An 18,554-nucleotide genomic window follows, 5' to 3' on the forward strand; every position below is an offset into this window, starting at 1 on the left:
CAACCAATGAGGTTTCATATATAATATAAAACCTCCTTGATTTAATGTAAACATATCCTTGTAGATGTGTATACATCTCAATAGACTAACTACAACAAATGCAGAAAAGAGCTTGTTGTACCATCATCTGAAGCAACTACACTGGGAATTCATATGCGATGAAACACCTTGTGTATACAGTTCAATTAACTAGACCACCCCCATTATTTATGTAATGTCCTTGCTAGAACAAATGCAGAAAACAGCTTGTTATTATACCATCATGGGCAGGCACTACACTGGGTATTCATATGCAATGAAACACCTTAGACTGTCAACATTAGACTGTTCTTGAAGATGTTTATACAGCTCAATTAACTAGAACAAATGCAGAAAACAGCTTGTCATACCATCATGGGTAGGAACTACACTGGGTATTCATATGCAATGAAACACCTTAGACTGTCAACGTTTACGACATATTTGCCAATTTTTGGCATGTTGACCACCGTCGGAGGGCAATGAAATTTCTTGTTTTTTATTTCGAAATCAGGCGAAAATTAATGAGCGCGCTGATGTCATCCATAAAAATTACTTGCTGTGGCCTAAGATAAGAAACCGGTGAGGACAAAGATGGCAGCTGTACCTGAAAATTCACCTCGAAAAACATCTCTTTCTTCCTCGCTACTCTTTTCGACGACATTTCTATACTTGGCTCTAAGGGCATCAGCCACTACTTTGGATTGCAACTATGATCAACAATTCCATGTGAAAAGAGAGGAATATGGCGACGTATTCACCAACCCTTGTCAGAACGTGGAACCGAATAACCAGCGGTACTGTCACGACAACTGCTCGGCGAAGGAAGCAAATTTCGTGGGAAAGTTTACGTTCGACGGCGGTGTGGAGCAGTGTGCTTGTAAGTGTCGTCAGAACACTCACGTATTCGACGTCAACAGACAGGTGTGCGACAATACGGAGCTATCCGCAGGTAAGAAGTCAAAAATGGTATATGACAACAGGTAGTTTATTGTTCTGCAATTGTCTTATAACAGACAGGCTTCCTAGAAACGACGTGTATAGTTCATTTGAATCTTATTTCGTGTAGATACCTTTCCCGCGTGATGTCGCAACGAATCATGTCGTTCTATTTCATTGGATTCGCAGAGAAATAATAACACTCCACCCACTGGAATGTCTATTTAGGTCATGTCATTGTATACACTGGTAATTGCAAATGATAGGCTATGTACTAAGTGTAGGTTGTAGTTAGTAACTTAAATGTAGGGCAAACATTTGTAGGTACGTGGATGCCATTTACGTTGGTAGTTGCGTGACCCGCAAGTACTAGTGCATCTAGCGCCATGACAACTAATCCACTCGTAGCCTTCTCAACACAAGGTTGAGTAAGTCCTTCAGTCGCGGCTGTGTTTAAAGGGGAACAATGAGGGGCTTCGCGCCGGTAGGTGAGGTGGCACCAAATGGCACCAAAAGGAGAGACCCTCAAAAGAAGTCCTTGAACACGTCACGCTATCGTCAGTTGAATGTTTGCAGGGCGCATGTTTTGACCGATAGAAAAGATCATGTTTACCACGAGGATGGCTGTGAGAGAACGCAAACGAGACGTAAATATAGACATAACAACAAGAGCAACAACAATGCAATTACAAGCATTAACCATTTTCCTTCTTCAAATTGATTGACGATTCCATTTTGAAGTCACCCATCCCCTCCTCGCCCCGTGGCAAAGCCAAAATAACTAGCGTTGATCCTATAAAGACGTATGCAAGAAGGCGTGAGTCAATAGCGACCTCATATCCAAACAAATATACCGTATTTTCTTATTCTTATTTGTCTGCACTCATTTCTAGTTCTCTTTTTGGTGTTTTCAACGTAATCTATATATATATGAGGGCGTTGTCAAAGAGTGTTTTTTCCACTGCCAACATGGTAATTATGTACGTATATAGAGCCAGCATTTAGTAACTACATCGTATTTACGTGATCAAGTCTTCCGTGACAGGGCGGGGCCACGATACGCAGTGTTTGGTACCACCCCGAATACCTCAGCTCCCGTATAATCCGTACATAGTGGCATGGGCTGCATTGTACATGGATTAGTCACAGCTTCACTCACAAGACCTATCCGTATGTTTTTTTGGCTGTCGCTCCCAGCAATATACATACACCCCAAAATTATGCCATTGTCGTGATACTGTCTGTATCTGTATCTATATAGCCGGTATAACCGCCACTCGGCGTGACACACCAGCTATGAAACCTGTACTTAAGATCACCTCTGTATGCGGGTTCTGCGGCAAATTTTGTCCACATTTTTGGTGGTACCTGGGATTGCCTTTCCCACTTGCATTAGGAATCATATTAATGATGTTCATCCGTCTACTACGACCATTCTATTTAAGTCCATTGAATAGTCACCACTGACTCTTTGACTGCATGTATTGAGATACATTCAACAGAAAAACAAGATATCATAACTTACAGGACATTGACAATGCGTCGCACATTTTCGGTACTGTATAGTATCATTTATACAGGGCAAAACATGCAAACAAACCTGAAAAAAAACAGCCAAGCAATAGCTAAAAGCAGTAGATCATCAAAGTTAGAAATCGTGTTACTTTACATGCATGGTATACGTCGGAAAATATATCAAAGAATGTATAGACGTTAGAAACTCCTCCAATGATTGTAAAATCCCATTGTCATCCCATACTACTACACCGAATTGTATAAGACAGATTGATTAGCCTCATAAAATGTTATCTTATAATGTACCAGTGGATGCCATATTTTGTACATTGTACAATTGCTGTGCAATAAAGTTATTATTATGTATACTCACAGATTGCGTGATTTTAATCACGCGATCTGTTGAAAAAACGCATAGCCACATTGTTGTAACGCCCTTATAACGTCAATAAACAGTGCAGTGATCCGAATACAAACTCTACAAAAGTCGAAAGAGCGTGAAATAGACATTTGATATCTTACTATAGATATGGTAAAGAGTATAGACTTATTCATTATAGAGTATAGACTTATTCATTATGTGTAATACATATGCCTTTACTCCTGAAACCTGGAAGAATGGCCTTTGGCTAAATGGTATCTTAATACAGAAGAATACATGTGTTCTTCTTTCTTCTGTAGGTAACAACCAGACGTGTCAGGTGACGGTTGGAGATGCTCTCTATCAGACCCTTGAGATCCCGCTTGGCCAGTCGTCAGTGTTCCTCCAGCCAAGAAGAGCGTTACGTATCAGCGGCAATTCCCTGACGCAAGCCCAGTCATGTCAAGTCACAGACGAGTTCTACCAGGATAGAACGGCTATGTGGCCGCTGGTCTACATCTTCAGCTCTAGCGCGACGAGCGGACCATTCTTCAGACTGAGCGCACGTTCAGATGGATACATGTACATTAAGGTTAGTATACTGCACTTCCATATTTTGAACATATTCACTACCTTATGGTTTGTACTTATACCAATGCGGATGCATGTCTGAGTTGTTTTCAATAAGGTCTAGGACCGAGGTGTCTAGTAAGAAAATCTACAACAAACTGAGTAACGGAGCAAAAGGGACACACCAAATAGCCGACACAGTACATCTGTTTGTAGATAACTTTTATCCTTCGAAATTATGACCATTTTGATAAGTTAGCTTTATCGTTCTTTATCGATTTGTTCAGTTTTATACAAACCATGTCGACGTTACTCGAGTACTCCCTAACGTTTTGGATATACATGTGTATGACAAAAATCTGACGCCAATGATGAAGAATATACGAACTTAGCTTTCGTGTGTCAACTATGTCTACTTGCTCCTTTGGTCTTTTCACTTCCTTTCAATGTACTTATTGAGACATTATGAGAAAGTTGTTATTTTTGTTGACGAGTGTTAATTACTCTTGTAGTGGATGGGCCCCGCCCACCTGTCCCCCTGTCTGGACGGACTAGTTGTAGAGTTGGACATATCGTGTAACTCCAGCCCCCTGACATGTGTCAGGTTCAAGGTGGATGGCACTGCTATGTGTAAGTACAACTTCAAAGTATAACATCGATAAACTCTGGTACTTCTGCCACATTAAACATTGGAGCCTTCTCAAGAATATCTTTAACGTCTGTATATCTTAAGTATGCAAATCTCCGGTCTCTATTTTCACTTGTCTTCATTCAAAACGGTGGGTGTTGCAAACGCTCAAGTGGTTAGGGTCAACTCTCAGATACTTCCACTGGGTACCATAAGACTGCCACGTTAGAAAAAACGGTAAATTCCTTAAATCTAAGTAACATTGGTGATCTCAGAGGTACGCACACTTATATCCAGGTGTTTAAGACATTCCAGATAACTCTGGTCTCGATAAAATTGTTTTTGTCAATGTTGCCGTTTTAAGGTTCCAGGTGGAATTGTGAGCGTTCACTGTACTATCGTACTGGAAATTGTTTTATAGCTAGTCACATAGCTATTCTACATGATATTTTTATAGTACGTGCTGTTTTATGTATTTGTATAAGTATATGCATATCACTACTACTGCTGTCAGTAAGATGATATAGACAAAAATTCCAGTGTCAAACAGGCTGATTGACAGATTCTTGTGATTTGAATGTCATCATCAAATGATCTTTTATTACACATATTAACACAGATGACTACCAGTTGGGATTACCCCCCTGTCTTCTCGGAAGTGATTATACGGGTACGTTTAATAGATAACACCGAGACTGCTGCAAAACTGCACAGCCAAAATGTCAGCGGCCTTCTTACCACTTGTAGTAACAATGCTCATGTAGGGTGGCGATATCTGATAGCGGTAAGACCTAACTGTTGCTCTAGAAGTGCTCATCTAACCGTTTCAAATGTGGCATTTCGTTTTTGAAAATGAAATGTATTTTCTAAGTTTCGTTTTGTTTTGTTTTTCAATCGCACTTGCTCATCGTGGATCATATTCCAATTTTAAAGTCATAGAATCATAGAATCATACAGATCAAGTTTTGGTCGATCAAACGTTTCCATCGAAGGGTCTTTCATGTGCTTCCAAATATCTCAATCAGAATTAGAACAACATGCAATTTACATATACACGCATTCATTTTCCCAGCAATATAATTGTATTAAACAGATCATTTTAGAACAGAAGGTTGAAAAATATGCTGAGTAATCGTTCACATAATAGAGTGATGACTGAATAAGTTTTTTTCCATGCAGGATCCGGCATGGGTCCAATGTCCATCACTAACCCAGCCATGGTCTTGACTAGCCCAGTTATAGTGACTCAAACGGACACTCTAACACAATCACCACCGCCGCCAGCGTCAAACAGTACGTATGCCATGTTCTGTAGGTTCTATTCAGTAGAACATACTTGTATCTACCATTAGCGATACCGGGCAAACATTCTAATATTGTAACAACGAAGTTCTATTTGATAGATCTTCCACGATTGTAATAAAAGAAGCTATATATGTATGGCATCCATTACATTGCAATGGATTATCTTTAACACTGATAGAATGGCATTGAATTAATTATACCCCATATGCGTTAAAATTTTGCCCTTTGGTATAATAGACATTTGCTACATTCTGCATGGAAATGTCCCATTTAGCTTTGAAAGTGCATTCGTACATTATTTCTTCCTTTTTTCACTGAATCGCCTCCACCACTGTGCATTCACTATTTCTATTCTGTTGTTAATTTACAGGTAATCTGGCGATGATAATCGGTGTTGCGGTGGGTGTGGTTCTGGCGCTAATAGTAATAGGTGTCAGTGTGGCGTTCCTGTTCTACAGGGCCGGAAAAGTTGCAGGGTAGGTTTACAGTCCAGGTGTCGATGCGTTTAACAATGGAAGATTGTGGATAGTTTTGATTCCTCATCGCCTCATTTTGTTCCGTAGATTTTAACAAACGCATTGTTTTACATTTGGTGCTGAGGTTTACTGAGTTCATAAATGGTTTACTGAGGTTTTCAAATGATGCGGGTTTGCAGAGGCCCGTGACAAGGGTTATGAATTGTATTGTCTTTTACAACGTCCATGGCATGCATTGTTCACTAGAATCTTTGTCACTTAAACTCTTGTATGTCTTAAACTGGTCACAAGGAATCGTTAAAACTTTGATATCAAAAGCCGGTATGGACTATGCAGAAGTTACTCTTCATTGACAATAATCTTATATTACTAAAATTATTTTTCGAACATACAGTTATTACCTTCGCCGAGAAGGTTATGCAGAGGGCAGCGTTTGTGTGTGTGTGTGTGTTTGTAACCAACAGCATAACTCGAGAAGGCTTGGATGGATTGTGTTGATATTGGTAGGTGGGTAGGTCTTGATGAGACTTGGAAATGATTAGATTTTGGGTCACCTAGCGGCTTGTTATGGTACTGCAGCAGAACTTCCTGTTTTGATATCTCGTGTTGTGGACATGCTATAGTCCTGATTTTTTAGTGGTAGATAGCTCTTTGGACAGACAGTAAGTGGTATAGGTTTTGGCCCCCTACCGGCTTTTTTGGAACTGCAGGAGCAGGTTTTGCTTCAGACTTTGAAAGGGAATAACTCAAGAAGGGCTTGATGGATGGTCATGAATTTTAGTAATTAGATAGCTTGAGTGATGATGTACATGATTAGATACTTATTATGCAAATCAGTATCTAATTTGCATATTTAATGAGGAAAGTTTATACAGCCGCCAAACTCCAAGATAGTACTCTCAAACATGTCACATATGTAACTGAGAAAGAGAAATATTAATAGATATCAACTATGCAAATGAGGACCTCATTTGCATAATTAATGAGAAAATACTATAACTCAAGATGGGCTTCATGGATGTTCATGATTTTTGGTACGTAGAAAGCTTACGTGATACTTTGTATGATTGGACAAGAAATATGCAAATCAGATTCTAATTTGCATTATCAATGAGACAATTTTAAAAATCTGCTGTGTTCCATGATATGACTATTCAAATATGTGACATTTGTAACTGAGGAAGAGAGGAATGTTGATAGATAGAAAACATGCAATTGTAGGCCTAATTTGCATAATTAATGAGAAACTACTAGAATTCCTTACAGGTAAATGATGGCAATTACATACTTGTGGCATTTGGAAGTTATGTGAATGTCAACATCGTTGCATCAAATTATGCTAATAAGGACCTCATTTGCATAATTGATTATATATGTTTGCATAACCTCTGTTATTTGGGTGAAGATGATCAACTGGTATGATTTATAATTGATGAGAAACGCTCCTAATATGTCAGTCATAATGGTTAAAATCATTTGGCGAAGGTATGAGGTCGTGGAACTCTAGTTCCTTCTTCATTCATAATGTTTTACAATAAACCACGTATCTGTTGAAACTTAACTAATTCGTAACTTTCTTATTTTGTAGGAGACAACGGAGCACAATGAGAACCCACCTGGTACGTGTTTTATTTCTTGATCTTAAATTAAAACTTACAGAAACATATTTCTTTGTGTCTTGCCTCAGACGTCTGTATTCCAATGTCGAATGCACCGAACTGGAGGACGTAGACTAGACAAGAAAGGAGCACAAATGTGAGAAAGAGTGAATAAATCAAAAGATTGTGCATGAAGACATTTAGATACTTAATGTCATTTTCTTTTATTTGTCTTGGGTGATCTAGTTGATGAATACCAGTTTTCTTTACTTGGGTGATTCTTGTCCGATGATGGGTGAACTATTTTAGCAACTTTAAATTTGATGTACTAAAAAATACTGGATTAGCATTTCAGACAGTATATTGTTTTCAGTGTGGAGATCTACAAACCATTGTTCAAAGATATCACATTTCTGCCGTAGTACCATCCTAGGTTATAACTGTATTTCCCTATGTGTATCCGTAGCCTGCCAGTGCAAGGAGGAAAAGCGGCGTAGCCAACCCCGCCTACTCGTCACAGGCTGGGCGGAAGGGCTCGAGCGTCCCCCCGCCCGTCCCGCCTCGTCCGGGGGAAGAACCCAACTACTACAGCTCCGCCGACCCCGAGGACATCTACATGGAGCTGGACGGGACTCAGCAGCGCAGCCTGTATAGAAAAGGCACATCGCAAGGGGGCGCTTATACCTCGTTGAATGCAGGTTTGCCGGGGGAGAAAGACAAAGGGGACGCCAGCAAAGGCCCCGAACCGCCCGCCCCACCGCCGGTCGGATCTATACCAGGGTACGAGGGTGTGTACGTGGAACCACAGGCTGGGAAGGCAAATACAGCCGCTGATACAGACTATGAAGGCTACATGACGCCAACATCTGAAGGAAATGAGTACATAGACTTGAACGGAGGGTCTTCAAACTTGTGATGAACGCTATTTATTCATATCGTCTGTTAAATGAATACAACGCTGGGTAAAATTTATGACCTACTATACTGACTATTCCGTGAACACTTTGATCAGGTTGATGAATGACTGAATTACAACATGCTTTATTCACAGCCAAGGAGAAACATGAAATGTTGTCTGCTATGTTACTCTCGGGCTGCGAATAAAGAACGTTGTAATTCTGTGCTGACACTTGTATTTATTGTTCGTGTAAAATACTTATCATTTCAAACGTTGCAAAATATCTAACCGCTTTGATATATTGTGGTCAACGAATCATTAATTTAATGTGATATAACATGTATTACTATGTATATACAAACAAAGATAGTATTGATAAGCAATTTACCTTGGACAGGGTAACGTTAATGTTATTCTTGATACCTTCAATGTTCCTTTGATATTTTACCATACTATATCGACAATTGGTTCTTGTTTCGTCTTGTTTTGTTTTGTTCAGTATCATATAGATAGAACTGAAAAACCGAAGATGGTCATTTCTGGGAATTTCATTACAGCCATATTTGTGTTATCTTAACCATTGTTTTGTCCAATATTGGAATGCTAGCTTATCAAGGAGCTCAATGGACCAAATTAAAAGCATAGAATGACAGCAAAACACCGATCACAATGCAAACATTTTTTGGTAGGATTTGGACACACTGTTCTTTCAAATTAAAGTTTTGCCTTGCCGACGGCAATAGCCTTGTAGACCTCCAAATCTAGTGGGACGTAGGTCTTCTTAGAGTCGTCACGGAAGTACAGGCGATCGGTGACAACGCTTGGATCAAATCCATCCTTCACCAGTTCTGCCTTGGTCTGTTTGTGCGTGCTAGTGTGGTCTAAGTCTTGGGTGAGACGGAGAAACAGCGGTCGGGCGTAGCCTGGCAGGCGGGAGGACAGGTGGGCGTACCAGTCCCGCATGTTCGGCAGGTGTCCCGGATGTACAACAATGGCGGCCATTCCAGCTCGTCCGTCATGACCTTGATACAAAAACACATTGATTAGACGCTAGACAGTAGCCGTGTTGATTCTTGACGGTATGCATGTAGATTATAGAATCGATAATATGTAAACCAGTGAGAGAAAAATTGGCAGTTTAAATTAATTACGCTATGAAAAGTCATCTTTAAAATGTTCACTTGTTTTCTCTGACCATGCAAGCCTCACAGCCTACCTGTCACGGTGACCCCATACACGTTAGCTTCCTGCACACCTTCTATGTCATGTAAGACCCCTGCCACCTCAGTTGTTGCCACGTTTTCCCCTTTCCATCTGCCGATAGCAAAACGAAAACAACGAAGTCATATATTATATCTTTTCTCACGAGTTAACTATAGGTGTGTTTACTATGTGTGGATGGTGTTCAGCACCAAGGACGGTGTGTTTGTATGTGTGTGTGTGTGTGTGTGTGTGTGTGTGTGTGTGTGTGTGTGTGTGTGTGTTCCATATGCTATATATTTTGAATTCCCTACGAAATCAATTTCCTGTTTTCTTTGTGGGCCATTTTTAGTCTCTCGTGGTCGTGCTAGGAACCAGATGTCTGCCTACCAGGTGTGACGACTTCATTTAAAGGGTAGATAATGACATTTAAACATTGGTAGTTTGTGCAAATTTCCCATTCGTACTTTGCATATGTGTCACACACAAAGTTGATTTAACCATTTACCGAGAAAAATACATACAGTTCTTACACTCTCCTTTCAACGTATTGTCAGCACCGCGATATATGAGATTACGAACTACCTGTAGGTGTCCCCCAGTCTGTCGATGAAGTACACGTAGTAGTCCTTGTCCACCATCATAAGGTCACCCGAGTTGAGAAAGATGTCCCCCTCCTTAAAAACGTTACGAAGAATCTTCTTGTCAGTCAACTTCCTGTCTCCTCGGTACCCATCGAAGGGGGAGGCGTCTGTTATAGGACCAATCAGAAGACCCGGCTCTCCTACAGAGAGGAGGAAAGGAATCTTACAAAGTAGGATTTTACAATCCAATGAGTGAAACAACTTTTTTTTTTTCTTTTGATGGTACTAGTAGTTAGAACTATTCCCAACTTACCAAGTTTCACAGGAATGCATCTGCCGTCCTGGTCTCTGACAGGTTCACTCGTTTCAGGGTCAACTTTAATCAAGGAGGCACCGTTTAATCTCTGTACAGAAAAAAACAGCATGTAATATACAGGTTAGCCTGGCGTGTACTTTCCACAAGATAATAAGATTGTGCACTGTATGTCTGTATGTGACGTCACGATGACCAAATCGATAAGTTTGGAATTTCACTCTGCAGATCACGAATAACGCACCTTTGAGAGGCAAGCAGTGTTTCATCATCTTGACTACATGTTATTGCAAGATATCACAATGTTTGTAGTTTATAATCTAATAACCTTGCGAGATAAATTTCCAACAGGATGAGTTTTTATTGATTTTGCGATATATGTCCATTGAATTCTACATTCAAGGTTGCTGAGTTTAATCAGAAAATGTTGTGTTTTGGCGTCATAAAACTTCTAAAACTTTCACTTGCCTTCAACAAAGGAGTCAGCACGCCGACAGCACCTGTTTTATTGGTGACGTTGAAGAACCCCACGTTCCCGTCCGTTGCAGCGTAGAACTCTACAATGTCCCCCACCCCAAACCTTTCCTTGAACTTTACCCAGACGTCAGGTCGAAGACCGTTCCCAACAGCCAGACGGACGTTGTGATTCTTGTCAAATGGAGTCTAAAACAGATGATGATGGTGGCTGATCAGTTGTCACAACAAGTGGATCACGAGGTCAAGATTAGACATGCTGAAATCATTACATTAACTATACATATATTACCATCAAAAATAAACATTTTCTATCAGATAACAGTACGTTATCCCCCAAAGAAGCAAACAAACAAATAAATCAATAAAAGGGAATATCGAATCACCCGCCATGATTGGGAAGTTTTGAGACGGGTTGGATGTCAGGGGTACTTACATTTTGAGCTGTACACTGACCCTTACAGTGATGATATTCAAATCAAACTACAATTTGTTTGAAATGAAAATGATAGGACAGCACCTTTGGTTGAGCACACAGGTATCTCAGTAGCTCTCCGATGTACAGTATCATAGTTGCGTTGTATTTGCGACAGTCGTCCCAAAATCGTGTTGCGGAAAACTTGCTGGTCAGTGCCATTGTGTGCCCTGTAAAATGCACCGAGGAAAGTACATTTAGTTTGTTATCACCGTACTCACTGGCTTTCAATAAGAATACGACCCACTTTTCCGCCGACACACTGATCTTAGACAAGTGTGATGTCAGGAGTGGGTCAAAGGTATCTGGAAGTCGATACCTGCCGCCATTAACCGACGTTAAACCGGAAGAGCAGCAGGTGTCGACTTCCGGGTACCTTTGACCCACTTTTTTCCTTTCTTTCTTTCTTCTTATTACGTGCATAACCTCATTAAGTTGAGGACTCCAAGCACGGTACGTAAGACGTACAAGAGACTGTAAGGTTTTGGACCATCGCACACCGGGGCATGCCCCTACTCTTTTTCGAAAGGTGTGGTGGGTGCATTAACATGCGTGGGATGCTTCAAACACGGGACCTCCATTTAATGTCCTATCCGAGGGACGTCCCTAACCGAGGCTAGGTGCCCCCGCTCATTTACACCTGAGTGAAGTGAGGAAATTTGTGTTAAGTGCCTTTGCCAAGGGCACAATGTCGGGGCGCATGTCCAGACATGTCTGGTGGCAACCCGGGTCCCCTTGTTTGACAGCTGAATGTTCTAACCATTACGACACGACGCCACACCGCCAAACGACGCCACACGTGGACCTCTGACGTCACACCTCCATGAGATCAGTGCAAGTCGGCGGGAAAGTGAATTCCTGATGAAGGCCGCTGGCCGGACGTGGCCGGATATTCGATGAGTATCTTAACACTCCAGAATAGCTTTCATTCTAAAGATACGGCTTCGGATTCACTCGATATGTACAATAATTCACGTACCATTTTCAATGACGGATGCCAGGCCGAAAAACAGCGCGCTGGAATGGTACAGGGGCATAGTCACGTACACAACATCATCCTTCTTCACGTTCGTAACCCCACCGGTGGTACATCCTGCTTTCAACATCTTTTCCAGGGTCACTTTGGCAGCTTTGGGGAAACCTTTTCGAAAAATAATAGCTCACTAGAAAGGCAACATTTGCGAGCAAATACAGCATGTTTAGCCATACTCCTCGCCATGCAAAAAATGGACTCTCCCAAAATAACAATGGACCATTCTAAAATACTTGCACTAAAAAAATGAATCACCCCAGTCCAAAATTGAGTCTTCCAGTAGCACCTCAACACAATATGGACCAGTCCACAACCATATCCACTAATTGATTAACAAATACACTTCTGCTAAAAAATGGACTTTTTCATAATCATTCCAGCTCAAAATTGAAAGAAATAATTAAAGAATCCTCCCCTTGCAAGAATGGGATATTCCGTGCCATTTCCATGTAAACCAGTCGAAAAATATCCGCTGAAAATTACACTCTTGCGCATAATCAACCCAGTTCAAAATTGAATTGAAAAAGATCAACCCCAGGGAAGAATGAAGTTTTCCATAGTATACATATGAAGATTTGACAGGAGACGAAGGAAATGACCAAAAACAACATATTTGAGTCAATTCAAAGTCACCGAGAGGGTTTTAATATAATATTTGTAATATGTTTGAACTATTTTGATTAAAAGAATGTCTAAGTCACAATAGTTCTAAAGTGTTCAAACAATTAGAATTGAAACTTATAACATGTTTGAACTTATTTCACATACGTTGGAAACATTTCGAACGTAACTACACAAAAATCATTTTATTTAGAACAGTTTCAAACCATCTATCCAAATGTTTCAATGTTCGAACAATTTGTAACAAAAGATTTTCACAATTGCCCTCATAAACGAAGGTGCTAAGTCCTCCTGTGTGTTTCTGCCTATTTTCGGTGGCCGCGCTAGACCACCAGCGGATTTGTTTTGATGGAGCGTCACCCGCGCGCGACGATGTACACTGTTCGGCACCGCTAATATCCGGCATTTTCCCGCTCCAAAACACTCCACAAGACCCACGTTTTTAGTGTTTTGCCTCTTGTGCAACACGATTCGATTTGCATTACTAACGGGACGAAAATGATAGAAAAAATTCACCCCGTCCCGGCGTCCGTCCCAAAAACATGAACGACATGAAAATATATTTTCTTACAGATTCAATCACGAAAATCAACAGCATGGGATTCCAAATTTTCGCAACGGCCGACCATTTATCATCAACTTCCTTCCAAGGCGTGCGATAGATAAACATTCCCGGCACATAATAGTCACTAGTACCAGACTAACGCAAGCTCATGATGATAATAGGGAGAAAGTTTGTCAGTGAAGTTTGGCCACCAGAGGGTACATTCATTTAACGTTACAAGCTAGCGCAAAGGGGCGAATCATTGACCTTACCGGGGACTGACTCTACTGGCCTAATCATTCCTTTTTTGCCGAATTCTACGATCCATACGCCCGTACGTAGGACATGTAGGAAGGCCTGGTGGTGGACGCTACACATCACGGGAGACGCGTGTTGGTCCGAGACAGACAGCGGCGTGCTTTCGATCGCGTAGCGGCGACGCACCGCTGCGACAACGTGCGGGACCAAAACGCCTGTCCCCAGTGAGACCATGTGTTTTGCGCGGCATGCCCCGAATCCGTCTACCATTGCTGAATGTAGCCCGATTCATAGAGGTCTATTTTGTAAGCATTATTTCATGTACCCCTCAGCGTGAGAATTCCTTGTGCAACACTTCGCTACATTATATATTTAAGTTTCCCCGCGCACCGCCTACCACCCGCCTTTGATCATGTATGAAGTCGGCGGCAGAGAGAGATCATCAATCAATTTTGACAGGAGTGTCGCGCCAGTCTGAGGAGAAACGATCTCCCGTTTTGTGTTGAAGAATTTGGAGTTTGAAAATATCTGGAATAACTAATGCTAGAATAAACATTCACAAAATCATTGATTTAACTTGTTTTCTGTTATAAAATTTCCTAAACTGCAATTTAACCACTGAGTTTAAGGGAACATGGTGTTTTCCCGATAATCACGTTAAATGTTTATGTCCGGTCTTTCCTCCTCGTAAGCAAACTTCCAGCTTGGCCAGGTGCAAGGCAGTTGGGGTCAATGACCTGTAGGTCATATGTAGTATTGAAAGTGACAGAAGTGGCAAATATTGTCAAGAAAGCCCAAAATAAATCGTTTTGAATATATGTATGCCAAAAATGGGAATGTAGTCCTTTAAATATTTGTTCAAGCCACATATACAGCAAATTTCAGGTTATTCGGTTGAAATACCAGGGCGCAGGAGGCCAAGATATGCTAAAAATAGCCTAAAAACCTCAATAAAATCACTTTCAAGGTCAATATCAAAAAAAGGAAAAGAACGCACATTGGTTTTTGCCTACATTACCTCTGTACCAAATTTCAGGTCATTTGGTCAAAAAATGACAGAGATGAATCGATTTGAAGATTTGACAGGAGGAGAAGAAGAAGAAGAAGAAACATGAGAGAAAACAATATGTTTAGCCATACTTATGGCTAAACATAATAAAGCAAAAACAAGAGTCCGTAGGACACAATTCTCCGTGAAGTATTTATAGTATGTACAAGTATTGACCCACACAAATTGCATCTATGCTCAGTCCAAGTAGTGTTTTAGAGCAAGGAAAGAAAAAGTGTTTGTTTATCTTTTTCTTTCAATACAGGAGTGGTCAACCTGCTGAAAAGTATGTTTTTACAGCGTGGCACAGATGGGATTTAGAAATTCCGGGAAAAGTCACAAAGTTAGATCTAGATGGCCCCTTTTCAATTATAAACGAACCATTCAGCCTTACAACTAAGATGTATCAGAAATCACAAATATGCAGTAAATCCTCTTTCCACAATTTATTGCAGGCCAGCCTGATCTATAGCTATCAAGCTATTTGCAATAAAAAAGGCACATCTATATTATCATAACATTTCACGAAGGTCAAAGGTCACCGGATCTAACCACCCGGAAGTGACACTGGCGCGCGCACTTTTCTGAGAGATATTTCTCAACAATCTTTCATCCCCTGTGTAAACTTTTTACATTGTCACAGCCTCCGTATTATAAACTACAAGTGTGGTAAGTTTGAAGGTCCAGAGATTTGCCATTTTCACACTGTGCGTAAAAATACATCGTCCGTCCCGTGCGCACATACTGTATGCGAGTTGCGAGGGACACGGCATACTTAATACACAGACTGGAGCTCACTTGGCACATGTTCGCAGCTAAAACTCACAATTCCCGTTGCCGCATTGGTATGTAACTTGGTATATCGTTTCCTAGGTTGCGTGTGGTGATGCACGTTGTCTATTTTTCAATGTAACAGTGACTATACGATCACAGCAAGTAAGGAAGATTTATACCCCGTATCTGCCTGAAGTATTCCAGTCATGCATAACGGATTATAACATGGTCCCTATAGCTACGGCAGGGCAGTGGGACATAGCATTAATCATAGGGGTGCAATTACGATATTGGATTGACGTTTAAAGTAGTTATGGTGTAACAAAGCTATTGTGCATCCCCACGCCGAACCAGGCAAACGATATGCCAAGTTACACACCAATGCGACAACGGGATCGTGAGTAATAGCTGCGAACGCGCAAACAAATGCATTCCCAATACTCCCAGAAGGAGGTCATCCTCCTTCCCGGAGTAATAATGAGCAATGTTCAAGCTTGATGTATGGCTCCCTTTTGTTTATGGACGTCATTTTGTGGAGTTTTCTAGTCTAGTGGTGCGCGTTTTTTTTTCTAGAAAAAAAACACAGAAACAATTGAACGTTGACAGATCACCGTAGAGAGACGAAGATGTAACGTTACGGCAAAGCTGTTTTCTAGGGAATCATTTATAAATCTATGTTCGTAAAACAACGACGCACTCTCGCGAGGTTTGACGAGATATCGCGCACCATACTTCGTCGTCCCCATAGTACCTACAGTGATGTTTAGAACAGTAAGTTACAGGCTGTGCATAAATCTATTTTTCACCTTAACTCTTTAAGTACTAGTACCTAATACCGCCAATCCAGGATATGCTATATGGCAACGCAAATTTTAGTCAAATTAGGCAAATTAAAGTTATAGAAACATTATACATTTTACCATATTACCAGCGCCTATTCTGAAAAGGAAATGATGGTATGTTCTAACCTGTCGTTCCAGATGTATAAATGTAACAAAAGGTGTCTTTCAATTGGACGCTTTCTCGTAGTTTGAATGGGATTGGCTGGTCGGAGGATTGGTTGATTTTCTCATCCAATGAAAGAAGGCCGTGGGGAGCGGGCTTGTCTCCCTGCACCCAGACTGGCACACCGAGCTCCTCCAATGCCGGTAAGATCTCCATTGTTGCTTCCAGTAACGATTCGCCTGTGCATAGCATGGGAAGGTACATTTCTAGTTTTCAATTTGCAGGTATTAAAAATACATACCGACCTAAACTTATGCAAGACACTATTATACTAAAGCGGGTTAAGTCCTTCTGTGATAGGAATTAAACCATAGCCTCTTTGAATAGTCGAGATTCCAATGCGTCAGAATGTCCAATAACTATCCATGTTTTCCGGTTAGTGTAAGACCAAAGGTGAGTGGCCTACAGGTGGTTGACCTACAGGTGGGTGTTCAACCTGGTGACAAACAAACATGTACAGATGGGTAGTGACGGACAGGGTAACTTTCATGTAGCTGCTTACGAGAGACTTATTAAAGCAGCTAGTACACAGCTGTAGCCTTAATCCATATCTATCAGCAGATTGTCAGCAGCATAAAAAGCTGTCAAAAATATCCAAACACGACGGTTTACGATTTGACATGAGGCGGTGAGGGCGTTTTCTTTCCACAATAAATGATTCAAGGAAGGTCTGGGGTATCTTAAGATGGGCACGTGTAAACAAAAAGGAAGCAGGTGTAGCTAGATAAAATAACCTTCCCGGCTACCCCCTTGCCAAGTTCACTGAATTGCAACTGACATTCATTACTTTAAAACTTGTTGCATAATACAGTAAATGTAGAGTACACTAAATCATCTTGTGAAGGTACTTCTAACCTTGTCCCACGATAAGAGCCTTCGCCTCCACCTGCTTGAAACAGTGCAGTAGGGACTTGCTCCTCAGGTTGGTGTTCAACAGTGCGATCTTCACCCCCAACTTCGCCAGACCCAGGAAAGTCCAGACGAAGGCCGGCTCGTTGTAAACCAACATGGCGACGGTGTCCCCGCACTTGAACCCCTCCCCCCGGAAGACATTGGCCAGCTTGTTGGACATGACGTCCATGTCCTTGAAGGTGCACAGCTGGTCCCCGAACAGAACGAAAGGCTTGTCGGGATGGATCTGAACCTGGTGGAGGAAACGGTCCACTATGGAGACCGGAGGCTGGGCTGACTTGTACCGCCCAAATCGGGACATTATGCCTCGGAATTTCCCAATATACTTTAGATCCTGTCGGATTTGGGGGTAGAAAACATTGAGAGCCGCCACGGCGGTGGTGATACCACCGACTGTCGCATACAGGGCGGCTTCTGTCGGCTTAACCATTTTAGAGAAGCACAGAAAGATTTAAGTACAAAGATACTACTTCACAAAATGACGTTACCCCTGACCTTTGCGAAAGGAGTATAGCCGTGAGGCCATTGACCCCTGTCCTTAAAGCCCAATCACTACGCGGTATTTACTGTAGTATCTGGGGTTTGTAACGGAGAAGTGAGAAGAAAAAGCCTTCAAATGTTCGTAGAAAGTCTTCTGTACACGGTAGCGAAGTGACAATTGTATTGTATGGCAAATCACCTGTTTGCATGTGAGCTTTTTTGTTAAGGTCAATATCGAGTAAGTAAGGCCCCAAATGAAATGTTAGACCCAAATTAAAGTGCAGTACTTTACTGCACAGCTCAAGGTCAAATTCAGGGGCCGGTGGCAAAATTTCCTTGGGGGCATTTTGCCCCTGGAGCCGATGAGCCGGCCTGCGTAGACCCTGAAAACAAGTCTGGCGTCCTGACTGTATTGTGTAAAGGAATACGTCGACTTACAGTAATTCATGAGTTACGAATATTAGGCCTGTTTGCCGACAGAATCTTTTTGGTCTATTTACAGACCTAAACTCTTTTATTGAAGGG

General features: G+C 41.4%; 2 protein-coding genes across 2 annotated transcripts; one reads left to right on the forward strand and one right to left on the reverse strand.

Moving 5' to 3' along the window:
* Positions 1 to 588: 588 nt before the first annotated feature.
* LOC136432795 (uncharacterized) lies at positions 589 to 8,534 on the forward strand. The gene is made up of 8 exons (XM_066424295.1): positions 589 to 970; positions 3,154 to 3,425; positions 3,916 to 4,033; positions 4,651 to 4,701; positions 5,211 to 5,324; positions 5,707 to 5,812; positions 7,401 to 7,431; positions 7,877 to 8,534. The coding sequence occupies exons 1-8, from the start codon at positions 613 to 615 to the stop codon at positions 8,324 to 8,326; spliced, it is 1,500 nt and encodes a 499-aa protein (XP_066280392.1). The 5' UTR covers positions 589 to 612; the 3' UTR covers positions 8,327 to 8,534.
* Positions 8,307 to 18,058, reverse strand: LOC136432794 (long-chain fatty acid transport protein 2-like). The gene is made up of 9 exons (XM_066424293.1): positions 17,493 to 18,058; positions 16,601 to 16,816; positions 12,334 to 12,495; positions 11,400 to 11,524; positions 10,874 to 11,068; positions 10,406 to 10,496; positions 10,094 to 10,292; positions 9,525 to 9,622; positions 8,307 to 9,330 (listed from the first exon to the last, which is right to left on the reverse strand). Exons 1-9 carry the CDS (start codon positions 17,977 to 17,979, stop codon positions 9,023 to 9,025), a joined length of 1,881 nt encoding a protein of 626 aa, XP_066280390.1. The 5' UTR covers positions 17,980 to 18,058; the 3' UTR covers positions 8,307 to 9,022.
* Between the last annotated feature and the right edge of the window lie 496 nt (positions 18,059 to 18,554).

This window comes from Branchiostoma lanceolatum, chromosome 4 (genome assembly GCF_035083965.1).
Source record: "Branchiostoma lanceolatum isolate klBraLanc5 chromosome 4, klBraLanc5.hap2, whole genome shotgun sequence".
In the NCBI taxonomy this organism is placed as follows: Eukaryota; Metazoa; Chordata; class Leptocardii; order Amphioxiformes; family Branchiostomatidae; genus Branchiostoma; species Branchiostoma lanceolatum.

Excerpts from the sequence above, each read along its gene's own strand:
- LOC136432795 (XM_066424295.1), top strand. The coding sequence starts at position 613 with ATGGCAGCTGTACCTGAAAATTCACCTCGAAAAACATCTCTTTCTTCC. Across the intron at positions 3,426-3,915 it reads ATGGATACATGTACATTAAG|TGGATGGGCCCCGCCCACCT; the intron begins GTTAGTATACTG and ends TTACTCTTGTAG. Across the intron at positions 4,702-5,210 it reads TCTCGGAAGTGATTATACGG|GATCCGGCATGGGTCCAATG; the intron begins GTACGTTTAATA and ends TTTTCCATGCAG.
- LOC136432794 (XM_066424293.1), bottom strand. The coding sequence starts at position 17,979 with ATGGTTAAGCCGACAGAAGCCGCCCTGTATGCGACAGTCGGTGGTATC. Across the intron at positions 12,496-16,600 it reads TTATACATCTGGAACGACAG|GTTTCCCCAAAGCTGCCAAA; the intron begins GTTAGAACATAC and ends TTTTTCGAAAAG. Across the intron at positions 10,293-10,405 it reads ATGCATTCCTGTGAAACTTG|GAGAGCCGGGTCTTCTGATT; the intron begins GTAAGTTGGGAA and ends TCCTCTCTGTAG.